This window comes from Pelobates fuscus, chromosome 11, assembly GCF_036172605.1.
Source record: "Pelobates fuscus isolate aPelFus1 chromosome 11, aPelFus1.pri, whole genome shotgun sequence".
Lineage (NCBI taxonomy): Eukaryota > Metazoa > Chordata > Amphibia > Anura > Pelobatidae > Pelobates > Pelobates fuscus.
In genome coordinates, this window is record NC_086327.1 from 99,613,352 (window position 1) to 99,629,777 (window position 16,426).

Here is a 16,426-nt window from a genome sequence, read left to right on the forward strand (position 1 = left end):
AACAGCATATGTTCTCACAGTCCGCATCTTTCTATTACCCTATTGTTTTCTGGGCTTTGTTTAATAAAACTCTTGATCAATATAAAGTTGTATCGTTTTTATTTTTTTTTATTTTGTGTAAATAAAGAGACCGTTTTTCTTCTACTATTGTTATGGAAATGTTTTCTTGATTCCTTTACTGTAGCATTAATTTGCTTCTGTGCTGTGTAACTTGAATAATGGTTGGGGTCAGTCTGTGAACAGTCTGATTGGGCCTTAAAGGGACACTATAGTCACCTGAACAACTTTAGCTTAATGAAGCAGTTTTGATGTATAGAACATGCCCCTGCAGCCTCACTGCTCAATCCTCTGCCATTTAGGAGTTAAATCCCTTTGTTTATGAACCCTAGTCACACCTCTCTGCATGTGACTTGCACAGCCTTCCATAAGCACTTCCTGTAAAGAGAGCCCTATTTAGCCCTATTTGCAATTCTGTTTAATTAAGATTTTCTTATCCCCTGTTATGTTAAAATAGCTTGCTAGACCGTGCAAGAGGCTCCTGTGTGTGATTAAAGTTCAATTTAGAGATTGAGATACAATTATTTAAGGTAAATTACATCTGTTTGAAAGTGAAACCAGTTTGTTTTTTTCATGCAGGCTCTGTCAATCATAGCCAGGGGAGGTGTGGCTAGGGCTGCATAAACAGAAACAAAGTGATTTAACTCCTAAATGACAGTGAATTGAGCAGTGAAATTGCAGAGGAATGATCTATACACTAAAACTGCTTTATTTAGCTAAAGTAATTTAGGTGACTATAGTGTTCCTTTAAGGTATAATAATTGTACCTTTTATTTTTGGAATGTTATTAAAACTGGACGCATTTGTGTTGTCATGTTAAAAACACAAGCACTCCAGGCACCTAAAGCGACACTCAAGGCACAAAAGCTACTAAATCTCTATGTAGTTGTTTTGGTGCACAGATTCTGTTCCTTTTCTCTAGCTATTCATAACATTGCTGTTTCTGAGCACCACCAATATTGCCAGTTATTAGAGAATTTGCCTCTAGTGGCAGTCTGACTAACAGCCACTATAGGCACATTTTCCTTAAGACTTTTGAAAATTAAATGTCTTCACATTTGACTTGATGATACCGAATGTGTCCAATGCTTCTCTACCACCATTGAATTTGCAGAGCATGGTGATTGAGGTGCATATACTGTAGGTGTCCAATGTTTTTTTTTTTTTAAAAGCATTTATTTGACCAAGTTCATCAAGAATAATCATTTTAGAGTAGCTAGAACGACTGTTGGAAGCAGGACTGTCCCAGTGCTGGATTACAGGTAAGTTGAAACGGTTACTCCAACCACCATGCTCACTTCTGCTTTTTGAAGTGGTCATGATGGTAGGAGTCTGGATGTGCAGTGTTTCTGCTTGAAACACTGCACTTCCAGAGTATTTTGCACTTGTGTGCTGGGGGCAACTAGTACCCCCGGCACATATGACTTAGGCAACCCAGAACTCTGTTCCAGGCTGCCTAATGTCAATTCTGTGCATAAAAAAATGTCTTATCATTGCGCACTGCACGCTGAAGACAGAACTAACTGATTCTCCCTTGCAAACTGATCTTGCAAGAGGGAAGCTTTTGTCTCCCTTCCCTCTCTTCCTACCACATTGAGGGAATCTCTCTGTTCTCCCTGTCCCCTCCACAATTTTGTGTCCCTACACTCCTCTTTCTCCTATCCCTCCATTCTTCCTCCTATTCCTCCTATCCCTCCCTCCCTGTCCCACTTCCTTCGCCAGCTCAGAGCACTCGCATGCACCCTGAGCCGATAAATTAGTCCAAACAAAGGCTTCTCTATGATTTAGCCTTTGATTGGACCATGGCACGGCTCTTGTGACGTCAGACGGGGTGAGCTTGGCAGCACTGGGAGCTTTGTCCGGTGCTGGATTAGGGGAGTTAAACTTGTTTACATAACGCTCTTGGACAAATAGAATAATGTCAATAGTCCATCATTTTGCCATACACAAGAATGGGTTGGAGAAACTTTTTAATTGCATATTTATCTTTTTGCAACCATAAAGCAATACAAGGTCACTCTAAGGTTAAAAATAAATCTATTTATTTTTAACCTTAAAGTGTAACTTGAAATGTTTTGTTTCTTACTTTTGAGCTGAGTAATTCTATAGAAATAGAAAATAATACAGTAATACCCTTGTGGCATGCAACACCAGTGGTGAAGTATGGGGAATAAACAACAATTAATTACCCCCAAAGATAGAAACATAGAATGTGACGGCAGATAAGAACCATTCGGCCCATCTAGTCTGCCCAATTTTCTAAATACTTTCATTAGTCCCTGGCCTTATCTTATAGTTAGAATAGCCTTATGTCTATCCCACGCATGCTTAAACTCCTTTACTGTGTTATCCTCTACCACTTCAGCTGGAAGGCTATTCCATGCATCCACTACCCTCTCAGTAAAGTAATACTTCCTGATATTATTTTTAAACCTTTGTCCCTCTAATTTGAAACTATGTCCTCTTGTTGTGGTAGTTTTTCTTCTTTTAAATATAGTCTCCTCCTTTACTGTGTTGATTCCCTTTATGTATTTAAATGTTTCTATCATATCCCCCCTGTCTTGACTTTCATGTGAAGACTCCTCTGTATCTTTGCAAATATAGATATGAATAAAAAATACACAACCTAAAATAAATAAAAACAAAGAGGGACCACAAATGGTGTAGATAAAATTTAACACCATAAAAAATTGGGACATACCCAGGCATACACCTACTACATTAGCTGTGACTCTCAAACGGTTCTCTAGTTCAATAAGGGCATCAAGCAGACCTCTAGGGTACCCTACCACGGTTAACCCTTGTGCCAGATAATGTGACTCCAATCTAATCTAGCATTAGCCTATCTCCATGCTTACATACCAACACAATGAGGCTGCAACTACTACTGCCACACGTTTCATGTTTGTTATGTTTTTATTTTTTAAAACCACTTGAATACTCTTCTCACAGACGTATAGGATGTTGCCGCATTCATTACCGCTCTACCGAATAATTAATCCTAAATTGTTAGTCTACAATAACTATTATTTGCATGTTGATCTGGATATGTTTAAATAGCCTGTTACGTAACACTACAAAAATGTGCAGTACTACCGCTTGCCATGTACACGTCTCTTGTTATATGTTACCGCGTTTGTGGCTGCTGTTGTGGCAATGCAAACATCAATGTATCTCACAAAATGCACAACAACAAAAAAAAACACACCATAGAAAATAAAAAAAAGATATACTCACAAACGTATGGATAAAATAGGCGGAATATATGATTCAAATGAAGACTTCTTTTCTTCTCTTCTCGCACTCTTTACGCTTATAGGGTCAGAGAGAAATACACTAATTATAATAATTCTATAGAGCAGTACCTTTTGTCATGACATATCCCCATCCATGTGGTTGTTTTCTCATTGTCTTGGGGAGACTAGAAGACCATCTCCATTATAAATCTAGTCATGTTCTTTCTCAGTTTTTTCTTCGTCTTGCTGCTAATATTGATGAAAGAAATTTAGGTGCCACTTCTATGGTATGGATAACGTAATGGTGGTAACAGACATTGTTTTGCATTGTTTTTAGGGTGGGAGCCATTTATTGAACCGTGGCCATGCTCCTTATCATGGCATCAGCAGGAAGCCAGCCGCCTCCATCCTTCTCGTCTAAAAGTGGAAATGAAAGCCAGACACCGCTTGGACATTAATATTACTTCATTACTAATTGGTAACTCCATGCAGCTGTTCTCAATTAGGAATGCTTGCATACACAAGTAAAGGCTTATTGTATGTAAATTTCTTTAAATTAAAAAAAAAAAAAAGCACTTCAGCTTTGGCATTTTTTGTCTGTAAGAATTTGAACAAAACCAAGAGTTAATTACAGAAAGAGATGGAGGTAGAGAGAGAGAATTCATGTGTTGCAGAACCATCTTTGTTAGCCTCAGTGTAGGTGGAACGCTGCTAGAGAAGGGAATTGAGAGATCCTGTGTGATTGGAAATAGGAAGAACTAAGAAATAGATTGGACTAAAAAAAACACTTTTAGCTCCTTAATCACTACAGCCCTCTGCAGTGTTCATGCTGCTCGCATGCCTTTGGCACTATCGCCCAGATAGGTCTCAAACCTTATTTGAATGGTTTAACACAACTTCTGGGTACCCATGACCTGGCCTATCACTTCCGCATTAGCAATATAAATTCTGTCCCTATTTATATGTCAGCCATTGGCTGATCTTGTCAGCTGATATGCAGCCAAAGATTGACATCTAACCATGGACAAAATGTATGTTAATGCAGTATCTAACATTAACTTTAGCTTTATGTATAGCGATGAGGTGTGCCTCGGGTACTCATAAAACCCTCAGTTTGTCAGTAAAATAATGCATTGTTGCTAGAGGGTTGTGTGGGACTTAGTCAGTGTATATCATTAAGGTAACTTAGAGTGGATATTTTATTGTATCTAAAGATTCTGTACGTAATTTGAGTAGGTTGACTGGGGGACAAATGTCTAAAATAGGAAGATTGGTTGGAAGGAGAGAAGATAGTGCAAGTTGGTTAGCATGTGAATCGTGGGGGGCTTTGGGAGGCAACTTGGCAACCTAAACTCAAGAAAAAGATGTGAGTAAGACGATTGGGTCAATAGTTGATCAATGGCTGTGCCTGTAGAATCATACCATATTGGATTAGTAGAGCCTATAAATATCTCATAAACAAAATGGTTTGTACCGCTAGTCTTGTTTTCAGTGTAGTTCTGGAAAACTTAGAGTCTTTGACTCTCAGTGGTCCTTGACAATCCGTTATGTAACAAATAACATTCTTGCACATTTACTGTGTAGCATGTATTTTATTTATTTTTGTCATGATTCAACATCATGATCCCCTATAGTTGCATACTGCAAGTTTTTTTTTTTTGCATCTTCTAAATTTGGTTTATAATTGCTTACATTTATCATTTGTGAATTCCAGAACAATATATCAGCACAAAGGAGTCATGGATGGCTGATTACTGTAATCAGGAAAAGGAAGCTGAAATAGAAGCAACTGAAGAGTGGATGGGATCCTCCGTTGATCCTCCTTACATTGGTCCAAGTGGGTATTCTAGCAGTGTCTTGTAGAAAATGATTTAACTGTAGAGCCATAAGAGGAATTTGACATATACAGTAAAATTACCAATACATTGATACACATACACTAGGTTTCAAAAACCAAAATATAGATTATGATTTTTTTTTTTTTTTTGAAAATAGGTGGATACTAATGTTTTCAGGGAACACAGACTAATGACTTGATTTGATCATCTATGGCAAGTGTGTTCTATGTATACAGAGTTTTTACATGATCTTGCAATACTGTGTACACATCTGACGTTAGCTATTTAAATGTGTACACAGACTTGTTTGTATCATTTGATCAAGTGGGAATTTAGCCAGTAGTTTTATTTTTATCCAGGGGACATTTTATTCAAGCAAAACCTGGTTATCTCTTAAAAAATGTTTGTTATCCTTTCCTTGTCACACAGAAGTGTGGCTTGAGCCAGCTCTTTGAGATTTCCACATGATACAAGCTTCTGCTACCTTTCCCATTACTCCATGGTACCTGACGAGAGCCAGCTATCACTAACTTCTGTTCCCCTGACTAGAACTGCTATTGCCTTAATGTAAATTACTACCATCTCTTTTTTGTTTTTCTTGATTGATGCCCAGCAAATTTTGCTGTAATGTCTTTTTATCCTTGTTCAAACTCTGTTCTGCATGTCTTTGTGACTATTTGTGCTCTTTCTCTTTTATTATGAACTTGCTGACTCTGAATTTCCTATCCGCCAGGCCTTCCTTTAGCCTACCTTAGAACTAGGAGCACAGCCAGCCTGACTAACCTAGAACATCAGGTCTATGCTAGAGGTACCATACTAATCAACCTCAAAGCATGCTTTTCTTCTGCTGAAAGTATCTCACTAAATTCAACTTCTTTTCATGTCTACTGTTTGTGTGCTTTAGCATAAAACAATTACCTGCTAAGGACATTCTATTCTCCTGCATAGTTCTTTTGTATATGTTGGAATATTTGTAATTTTATTTTTATAACCAATGCAGGTATCTGTAAAAGGCTAGATGTTTTTTCATATATATATATATATATATATATGCCTTAAGTACCTCTAGAACAGCATCAGTTAACATTTGGGACTCCAGTAGTTTTGTGTTGAAAATAGAGTCTATAACTTGCATTATAAATTCTGTGGCAGATAGTTTCGTATGTATTAAAATGTTATTTTCTCCTTTTATATAGTTGAAATGAAAACTCCAAAACGCAGGCAGCCATTTGTGCCGTTCGCTCTTAGGAATCATACAGGTTGCACACTTTGGTTTGCTACTTTAACGACAACTCCTACACGGTGAGAAATCCCTGCTGCTCTTAATTAATAATAAATAATATGAACCTATTGTCATATGTAGTTTTGATATCACTTAACTTGAAAATCACAGAGAGTGATGCCGTCCGTTGCATGGACTAAAATGTTTTGGTTTGAAAGTTCCGTAAATTTGCCCAGGTCTTTAATGTTTGGGATTGAAAGTTCACTATGTATCCGTTCAGCAACATTTGCCCAGCTCTTTAAACTTCCTATAGTGCATGCTCATATTAAAGGGTTACTCCAAGCACCATGCCCACTTCAGTGATTTGAAGTGGTTATAGTGCCTGCAGTCTGTATGTGCACTATTTCACTATGCAATTCTGCAGATACAGAGATTAACCACTCTGCTGCCAGGGTTATAACTCCACCTTCCGCCGCATCATTGGGGAATAATCAGCCAGTCTTGAAAAAGATTTCCAGGCTGGCTAATGTCAAGTCTGTGCAAATTTCAATGCACATACACTTATTCATTGGCTGAAAGCGGTCAGCTAACGCTCTCAGCCAATCAGTGAGCAAAAAGATTGGCAGCTGGCTTCTGCAGCTGTGGAAGCTGGATGTCTTAAATCTGCCCACACAGATCAGGAGCCCAGCATGACCCAGGTAAGAGGGCAAACCATTACTTTTAGCTTAAGTAAAGCATAGATCATGGGGGGGGGGGGGGAGATTTTAGGCTACCTTACTTGGAATCATTGGTTTTTCTCTGAAAAATTTATTACTGAATGCTAATAAATATGAGAGATTTTATGATGAGTTGTGAAGAATAACTTATATATTGTTTGCTCTGCATATAATCAAAAAATGTGAGACCCTTATCAGCGTAACCACTACACTGAGCTATAGCGGTTATGTTACCTTGTGTGTCCCTTTAATGATTGGGTCATGAACTGTTGAATGTTTCCTGCCCACTCATTTCAAAAACCCATTTTTGTAGCACAGTCTTCCTGTTATCTGTAAGCTGTCTCATTAATATGATTGTGTTTCAGTGCTGCACTGTCTCATAGTGGGAGTCCAGACGTGGTTCCTGAAGGAGACAAGAACTTCCTTGATGATGCCCACAATGTGAGTCAGTGGAGAGAGGTTCTACCAGGACAAGAGATTCCCTTTGAATTTGAAACCAAAGAAAAGTTGAGACACAGGTAATCATAAGCAAGTTATTCTTTACTTTCACGTGGTCTTTTTTTGTTTCAATAGAACTGAATTGACATATTGAATTGAATACTTTTTTCAGGCATACTCATGATTTGAAGATACACCAACTGCAAGTGCGAGTTAGTGGTTGGGAGCAAATAAGCCCTGTGTCTGTTGATAAAGTCGGCATATTTTTTCGGTATGCTGCTCCTGATAAGAACACATCTTCATCTTCGGTAAGCTGCAATTCCTTGTACTCTTTATGGTAATTCAGGTTTTGAATATTTATATCGTTATTTTGTGATGGGGGGCAGGAGGATTGTTTAAAATGATGTATTCTGCTTAAATGAACACTCTAGATAGGATCCAGCTGAATGTCCCTTACCTCCCTTGCCAGTGGACTGGAACGGGTAATAATGGTGGACCGAGCCCCCTAGCTGACAGATCAGTGACAAATGCCCAGTTTCTTTGCTGTATGTCTAGTAATTCTCCTTTTCTGTTTCAGGTTGGAAGTCCAATCAGCAGGACAAACATTATACATCCACATGTCTATGTAAGTGTTTATTAGTCTATTCTTATTAAGACATGTCTTGAACTGTGTTTATAACATTTGAGATACATTAAGGACATACTATACTCAGACCGCACTCCCACTTAAAACGCAGACCACATGAGCATGTCAAATACATTTTCCATTTCACATGAATATGTTTTATAACTGACATTGTTAAGTTCTATAATTTGGCAAGCAATCCTTTTATTAAATGTTTACTCTAAGCGCCATAACCTCTTGAGCTTGTCAAACTAATGGTAATGGACTCTGAAGAGTTTCATCTTAAAACATTGCCACATCCATAATATTTTACATTTATTAACTGTGGTGTAGCTCCACCTCCACTGCTGTCACTTCTCCAGAACTGATCTTGTATTATAAGCTAAATATATTTTCTTGTTTCTTTTTTTCTTTTTATCGATTCATTTTAAAGTTATATTTTCCCGTCAGATTAGAGGCAGTGCTTTACCAATGGGATTTCTAATCTGGAGGGAAAAATAGGCAGGCAATTCTCCAACTTTTTTAAGACCCTTCCCTTAATTAACTACATTCTTTTAAATAACATCTCACCTCAAACAACAGGTGAGAAGGGCTGAGGCTCGGGAGGCTCTGCTTCCTTTCAAGGTAAGTATAGTGTGGAACGCCGGACGGCGTGTTCAGCCGTTTTTTTATGCCGTCTCGTCCGCGCCAGGTTCCGGTCAGACGAAGGATGCAGGCGTGCGTCGGCTGGGAGGTCCTGCGGTGGAACGCACGTACAGGTTACGTTGCATTCCACCAGGGATTCGCAAAGCGCTATGCACATGCGCAATGCGAACCTGGATTCAGGCACCAAATCTGAACCTGGCGTTTTTCGTTCAGTGGCTACAAGACTTAAAGGAGCAACTTCCAGCAGCAACCACTGTTTGCCAGGAGCTATCAGATCTTTTGCAAGTGTGTTTCTCACCTGCCCTCCAACACACTGTGAGGCCATTTAAGGTAAGATATTTAGCTTTTATTTTAAATGGCTCTAGCCTGAATCTTAAAGGGGAAATAAAAAAAAAAAATAAAAAAAATTTCTCTTTCTTTCCTCAGTATGTCTAATCCAGAAATTCCGGAGAAAGCTACAGAAAGGGGGAAATGCTCTACAAAATCCAAGCATTTAAGTTGATCAATATGTTTCCAACCTATGCCGGATTGGTATAAAAAGAAACTTTGTTCTCTATGTTCCAAAGAGGCTTCGGAGGAAGCTAAAAAATCTGAAATGTCCACATTTCTTAGCTGGTTACAGCAGAGTATGCAGCAAACATTTGTGGATATGCAAACGGCAGCTATGCAATCAGCCCAGGCTTCGGTTTCTCAGGATTTACAGGTAGTAAAACATTCAAAGAAAAGGCAGAGAACCTGGGAAGATTCAGATACAAGCTCAGGTACTGGTGTTTCTGATTCTGGAGAGGATTCAGCTAGTGATTCATCTGAGGAGGAATTTGCTTTTCCAGAAGAAGCCATAGGGAAATTAATAAAGGAAGTGCGGAACATTATGGACAATGGGGTGTCTGGGAAAAGAACTAAAGTTTTCCCTTTACATCCACAACTGAAGGAGTTGGTTTTAAGAGAATGGAAATACCCAGGTCACAAACCTTTTATTTCAAAACAGTTTAAAACTCTTTTTTCCATAGAAGCGGACCAGGACTGCCTGCTGGATACAGTCCCTGTAGTGGACGTCCCTATAGCTCAGATTGGGAAGAAAACGGCGTTACCTATTGGTGACTCAAGTAGTTTAAGGGATGTGATGGAGAAGTGGATGGACTCGTCCTTAAAGAAGATGTTTGTTTCTTCAGCGACTCAAGCAAAAGCTCTTATCACAGGAACTTCCGTGACTAAAGCCCCAAAACATTGGCTAGAAGAACTAGAGAAGGTTTATGCAGGAGAGTCAAAGGAAGATCCAGTGAAGCTATTAAAAAATGTCAAAATGTCGGCATATTTTTTGGTAGATGCTTCCTCAGAAAGTCTAAAATTGTCTGCTAAGAATATGGGTCTAACAACAGTATCTAGAAGAGCACTTTGGCTTAGAAACTGGTCAGCTGACGCGGCATCAAAAAATTATTTGTGTGACTTACCCTTTGAATCTGGAAGAGTATTCGGGTCTAAACTAGATGAAGGAAGGCAGGAAGGCCTTGCCTGAATCCCATAAGAGACAAATTTGGAACTGTAAAGTGGGGATTCAGCCCTCATTTAGAAGTTCCTTTCGCAGGAACTACTATAGGGGTCAACAAAAGAAAGTCTTCGATTATAGAAAGAAAGAAAGACTCACGGACAAGATAAATAAAATGTTGTGACGCCAGGCCAGTGGGAGGAAGATTGTCTCACTTCCTACATCACTGGGAAAGTACGACATCAGATCGCTGGGTTCTCTCAGTAATAAAGTACGGGTACAGTCTGGAACTGACAAATACCCCGCGAAAAAATTTTTTATGTTCCAAGGTTCATTCTCAGGAAACAGAGTTAGCTTTGATGCAAGAAGTGTCAAGACTCCTACAGAAGAGAGTTGTGGAAGAAGTACCCCGAAGAGAAAGACATCAGGGCACATATTCAAGACTATTTTTGGTACCAAAGCCAGATGGTTCTTGCAGACCCATACTAGACCTAAAAGCCGTAAACAAGTATATTGTAAAAAAGAGGTTCCGTATGGAATCAATAAAATCTGCTTCTCTTCTGGTTCAGCCAAGAAATTGGTTTGCGTCCCTGGATTTAAAGGACGCTTATCTTCATATGCCCATGACAGAATCCAACAAAAGGCTACTAAGATTTGCGATCTGCATCCAATCGGTGACCAAGCATTACCAATTCAAAGCCCTACCATTCGGCCTTTCATCTGCGCCCAGGGTGTTCACAAAACTGCTAGTGGTCATCTCAGCGTATCTAAGAAGTTTGGGGATTTATGTCATCCCTTATTTGGACGACTGGCTTTTGATTGCGGAGTCAAAGGAGCAACTAAAACTAGACCTTCTTACAGCTTTACAAGCCCTACAAGCTCACGGTTGGCTAATAAATTTCAGCAAATCGGAACTGGTTCCGGTTCAAAGGATTCAGTTCTTGGGTCTAATCTTAGACTCAATCTCTAATGAAGATTTTCCTGCCAGAGGAGAAGAAGCAAAAGATAAAACATTCAATTCAGAGACTCAGAGAAAAAGGTGTTTTTTCAGTCAGAGAAGCAATGAGTTTACTGGGTCTTTTTACGGCTTCTATCCCTGCCGTCGGTTGGACAAAAGCCAGAATGAGGCCTCTTCAGAAAAACATTCTACAAGTATGGAATCGACGGACAGACAGCCTGGACGGGCTGATGAAATTCAACAATCAAACTTTGAGGAGTCTTCATTGGTGGACCTTGTCTCGGTTCCTGCAAGCAGGGCTTTCATTCAAAATGAAATCCTTCAGAATTTTAACAACAGACGCCTCGGCACTGGGCTGGGGTGCCCATTTGGGGGACCTGAAGAAGCAGGGGCTTTGGCAAGAAAAGGATGTGAGAACTTCCTCAAATTTCAAAGAATTGAAGGCAGTGTGGATGGCTCTCCTGGCGTTTCAGTTCCAGATAAAAGGTCAGCATATTCAGATACGTTCGGACAATCGAACGGCAGTGGCGTTTTTAAACAAACAATTAGGTACAAGGTCGACAAGATTGGAAACTTTGTTCAAAGATCGTGCTGTGGTCGGAAGTGCACCTCCTATTGATCTCGGCAGTTCACATACTGGGAAAATTGATCGTATTAGCAGACGCCCTGAGTCGTCATCACTTAAAACAAACAGATTGGTCCCTTTCGTGCAGAATTTTCAGGCTTATTTCAAACCGTTTCGGTTGTCCGGAAATAGACCTTATGGCCTCCAGGACAAACAGGAAGACAAGACGGTTTGCATCTCTGAACCCCGCAGACAAACCCGATATCACAGATGCTCTGTCAGTACCATGGAAGTTCAACCTTGCATATGTATTCCCACCAGTAGTTCTTATTCCCAAAGTGCTTCAAAAGATCAAGTTGGAAAAAGTAAGGATTGTCATAATCCTTCCCTGGTGGCCAAGAAGAAGTTGGTTTTCGGTTCTTCTAAATATTCCAGGGGCCACTTTTTGGAAGCTTCCACTGTCAGAAGAAATTCTAGATCCCTCCATGGTTCCTCTTCAGCGATTACAGTTGACAGCTTGGTGTCTGAACTCCAGATTTTAAAGAGTAAAGGCCTAGATCCTGAGGTCATAAAATTTTTATTGGCTACTAACAAAGAGTCTACGTCTAAAGTTTACTCCAAGATTTGGAAGAATTTTTGTCAATGGTGTTGTAGGTTTAAAGAGGACCCTGTTTCCGCCTCCATCCAAAAGATTCTCAAATTCCTTCAGATGGGATTCGCAAAAGGATTGAAGCCAGCCTCTTTAAAATTACAAGTTTCAGCTATCAGTTTCTTTTCTTTCAGATGTTTAGCTTCAATCTGATATCTAGATTCTTCAGGGCTCTGGGCCGTTTAGTTCCCAACATTAGGGAAACCTGTCTGCCCTGGGATCTAAATTTAGTTTTATCCGCTCTTTGTGAGCCGCCCTTTGAACCTCTAGCAGAGGCATCTCTGAAGATTTTATCTTTAAAAAACGTTTCTTTGGTGGCAATCACATTGGCCAAGAGGGTGGGAGAAATCCAAGCTCTACGGGCGATTTTCCGTTTTTGGTCTTTCATCAAGACAAGGTGGTTTTGAAGCTCGACCTTTCGTTTATTCCTAAGGTTTTGAATTCTTCTAACATCAACCAAGAAGTGGTATTGCCTACTTTCTGCCAAAATCCTTCAAATGCCTTGGAAAGAAAGTTTCACTGCCTCGATGTGAAGAGATGTCTTATGCAATATCTTGAATCTACGGAATATTTTAGAAAGGATAACAGCCCACGGAAAGGGATGAAAGCTTCAAAGAGTTCACAAGGAAAGGGATGAAAGCTTCAAAGAGTTCTCTGGCTAGATGGCTGAAGGATTGTATTCTTTTGGCTTATTCCTCAAGCAACTCGGAAATTTCAGGCCCCATGAAGGCCCATTCAACTAGGGCTATATCTACGTCTTGGGCTCTGCGTGCGGCAGCTACTCCTTCTCAGATTTGTTCAGCGGCTACTTGGTCTTCTCTGCATACGTTCTCGAAGCATTACAGGCTAGACATACTGGCCTCAGAAGATGCAGCTTTTGGGCGAAAGATGCTACAAGCAGTGGTGAAATAAATCCCGCCCTTTGGAATTGCTTTGTCATATCCCATTGGTAAAGCACTGCCTCTAATCTGAAGGGAAAAACATAAATTGTTACTTACCGTAAATTTCTTTTTCCTGAAGATTAGAGGCAGTGGTATAATTCCCCCCCTTTTTTTTCTAATAAACTCGGAATTGTGCATGTATCGGCTTGTGTATTTTCTGGGGTTGTTTGAGGTGAGATGTTATTTAAAGGAATGTAGTTTATTAAGGGGAGGGTCTTAAAAAGGTTGGAGAATTGCTGGCCTATTTTTCCCTCCAGATTAGAAATCCCATTGGTAAAGCACTGCCTCTAATCTTCAGGAAACAGAAATTTACGGTAAGTAAAAATTTATGTTTTAAATCATCAGTAAGTATATTTACCGTTATAATGATAAAGGGTTATAGTGAGATTGTGGTAAATCCCATTGGCAATGTAATAATTTACAAGAATAGGGTAAGTGTGTCGACTGCCTAAATGACTTCTGCCATCTTTGTTTGTTTCAGTTTTCTGCATTGCCACCAGTGCGCGTAGTGTTTGCAGTCACCATGGAAGGCAGCGCACGGAAAGTAGTAACTGTTCGTTCATCATTAATAGTGAGAAACAAGTTAGAAATTCCAATGGAACTTCGCCTTGACAGCCCGTCCGCCCCAGACAGTATGTATACAAGGTTTGACTTCAATAGGTCTGTACTTGTCAAATAGTTTTTATTTGACTCACCGGAAGAAAATCTTTGCTTCGATTACAATTGTTAGGGACACTGCATTTTTATTTGTAGGATTCTTTTGTTTCAGTATGTTTTATTCATTGTTAAACGATAACATATTGGTTTTATTTCTAACTCACTTACACATCAGGCATACCTTCTGGTTTGATGCAGCTCTTAATACCTGTTTCACGCCGACATATATACTCTTGTTTTTTTTACCCACTGCCAATAAAGTTAACACTTCAAGAAATCAATTGCATAATACTAATAAAGAACAGATAACACAGCATAACAAATTGTAAACCAACGTGAATATGCATTGTGAATTCTTGGATTGCCCCTTTAAAGGCATGACAACATAACCAGCTAAAATTCAGTGTAGTGGTTATGTTGTCAAAGAAAAAATGATTCTGTATGCACAGGATTTTTTTTTTTACCTAGTGTATCAACAGACACTCCTTAAGAAACAAAGTAGCTGTACTGATTAAGCCATTCAGAAAACGTACACAAAATAACCGAACCACACCCAGAGTGAAATATGACAACCTAACTCCTGCTTCAAAGCAAGCCTCTATCAAATTTGGTGAAAGAAAAGAGTAAGATAAATAGTTCTGCATATCCCCAACGAGACTTTATTCATAGTTTTACACATGGAAAACTCGTAAAGGGAAAACAATCAGAAAAAAAGGTGATAAAATTTGACTAATCAATTAGCCTCCAACAATAAATGATCTACTCTCATCCATAAAGAATGACCGCTTTAATACAGGGCTTACTAAAAAATAAATTTCAAACAGGTGGAAATTCAAGGCCGTTGTGGCTATGAAAAACTAGCTGTATTTATGGAATACTTTCATGTAACACGGAGATAACAACTGACCTTACTCTGTATAATAGTCTCAAAGTTATTGGAATATAAGGAAATGTGTCTAAATTCCTAGCAGTTAACTCAGCTTATGGGAGCCTACACCACAACAGTCAGTCTCAGGACACCGTGCTTCAATTCTTTGTCTTTGTATTTTATAACTTTAAAAAAAAAAAAAAAAAAAACATTTTTATTAAGTGCTGTTTGTTTACAGTACTCACATGTTTATTTGACTGGCCTAATATCATGCTTTGCATTTCTATTTCTGCAGAGCCAGTAATACTTCCTGCAGTGATGCCAGGAGATTCGTTTGCTATTCCTTTGCACCTTACATCTTGGAGATTGCAGGCTCGGCCAAGAGGAATGGGAGTGTTTTTTTGTAAAAATCCTATTCATTGGACAAATGTTGCAAAGCCAGGAGAGGTTTCTAGCTGCAAACGGGAATGCCACTCAATGGATTCAGAGAAGAGCAGATATTTCCGGTTAGTAATGCCCTCACTTACTACTTAGTTAGTCTGCAGAACACATTTGCCATTTGATTTTACACAGAACGATATTTGTGCCTACCTCCCCTTTCCCTCCCCTATTTTGACTTACTACATATTTGAATGCAATAGGTGGCCAGGGAACTATGGTACATATATTTAATACCATAAATTACTGTTTTTACTCAAAAGCAACCTAAGTTATGTATGGCCTGGAAACTTTTCTTTCCATTGAATATGGTCCACATCATCTTCAATAGCAACATGCTTTTCCTGCAGAAAACAAAATGTCAACATATTAGGGTATTAAGCTTTTCTTAAATCTGATCTTTCTGATTAACAAGACGTTTCCACCGCCACTTCCTTTTATGTATCTCAATATTTTGCAACTTACTCCACTATGTCACAAACATCACTTTCAACACCGCTATATCCCTTTGTAGACCGACATCTCTGCACGTTTTCTGTGTTTACTACAAAAGTGCTGTGTAATAATTATCATTTATAAATTAGATATCGGTTAACTAATAAAGTTAGCACATCTGACAAGGACAATTTTACCTTTCGACGGCTAATTTGCCATTCGCTTTTTCCTAAAACATGACTGTTATCATATCTATAGCTATCTATAGGGAGCAGCACAGAGTCTTCTATTACTTCTTACATATCATTTTCATCTATTGGATTAAATACATTTTGCATATCATTAATTTATGCATATTTTCCCTGGATTTTCAAGGTTTTGTGTGGCTCTGAAGAAAGAAAACTACCCCGATTATATGCCATCAAATATTTTTTCAGACAGCGCTAAACAAATATACCGACAGCCAGGACACACTATATTCCTGCTTCCCACTGTGGTCATCTGCAACCTGCTCCCTTGTGAGCTGAACTTTCATGTGAAAAGCACACCGATTAAAGGCACTTTGAAACCAGGGAAGGAGATGGCTTTGCACACTGCTGACACATCTCAAAACATTGAGCTTGGCAAGTTTCTTTTGACTGTAGTTGTATTT

At 39.1% G+C, this 16,426-nt stretch overlaps 1 protein-coding gene across 2 annotated transcripts in view; it reads left to right on the plus strand.

The window, feature by feature from the left end:
* The window catches only part of VPS13D (vacuolar protein sorting 13 homolog D), a 265,784-nt gene that overhangs the window by 84,276 nt on the left and 165,082 nt on the right, over window positions 1–16,426 (plus strand). Inside the window, exons 38-47 of one of the 2 annotated variants that reach the window (XM_063436103.1) lie at window positions 3,631–3,771; window positions 5,008–5,130; window positions 5,865–5,939; window positions 6,328–6,433; window positions 7,435–7,587; window positions 7,680–7,815; window positions 8,085–8,132; window positions 13,858–14,008; window positions 15,197–15,407; window positions 16,150–16,397. In XM_063436103.1, coding sequence (XP_063292173.1) covers window positions 3,631–3,771; window positions 5,008–5,130; window positions 5,865–5,939; window positions 6,328–6,433; window positions 7,435–7,587; window positions 7,680–7,815; window positions 8,085–8,132; window positions 13,858–14,008; window positions 15,197–15,407; window positions 16,150–16,397 — 1,392 coding nt within the window. The remainder of the gene's footprint in view (window positions 1–3,630; window positions 3,772–5,007; window positions 5,131–5,864; window positions 5,940–6,327; window positions 6,434–7,434; window positions 7,588–7,679; window positions 7,816–8,084; window positions 8,133–13,857; window positions 14,009–15,196; window positions 15,408–16,149; window positions 16,398–16,426) is intronic. The other variant, XM_063436104.1, reaches the window with a different exon arrangement.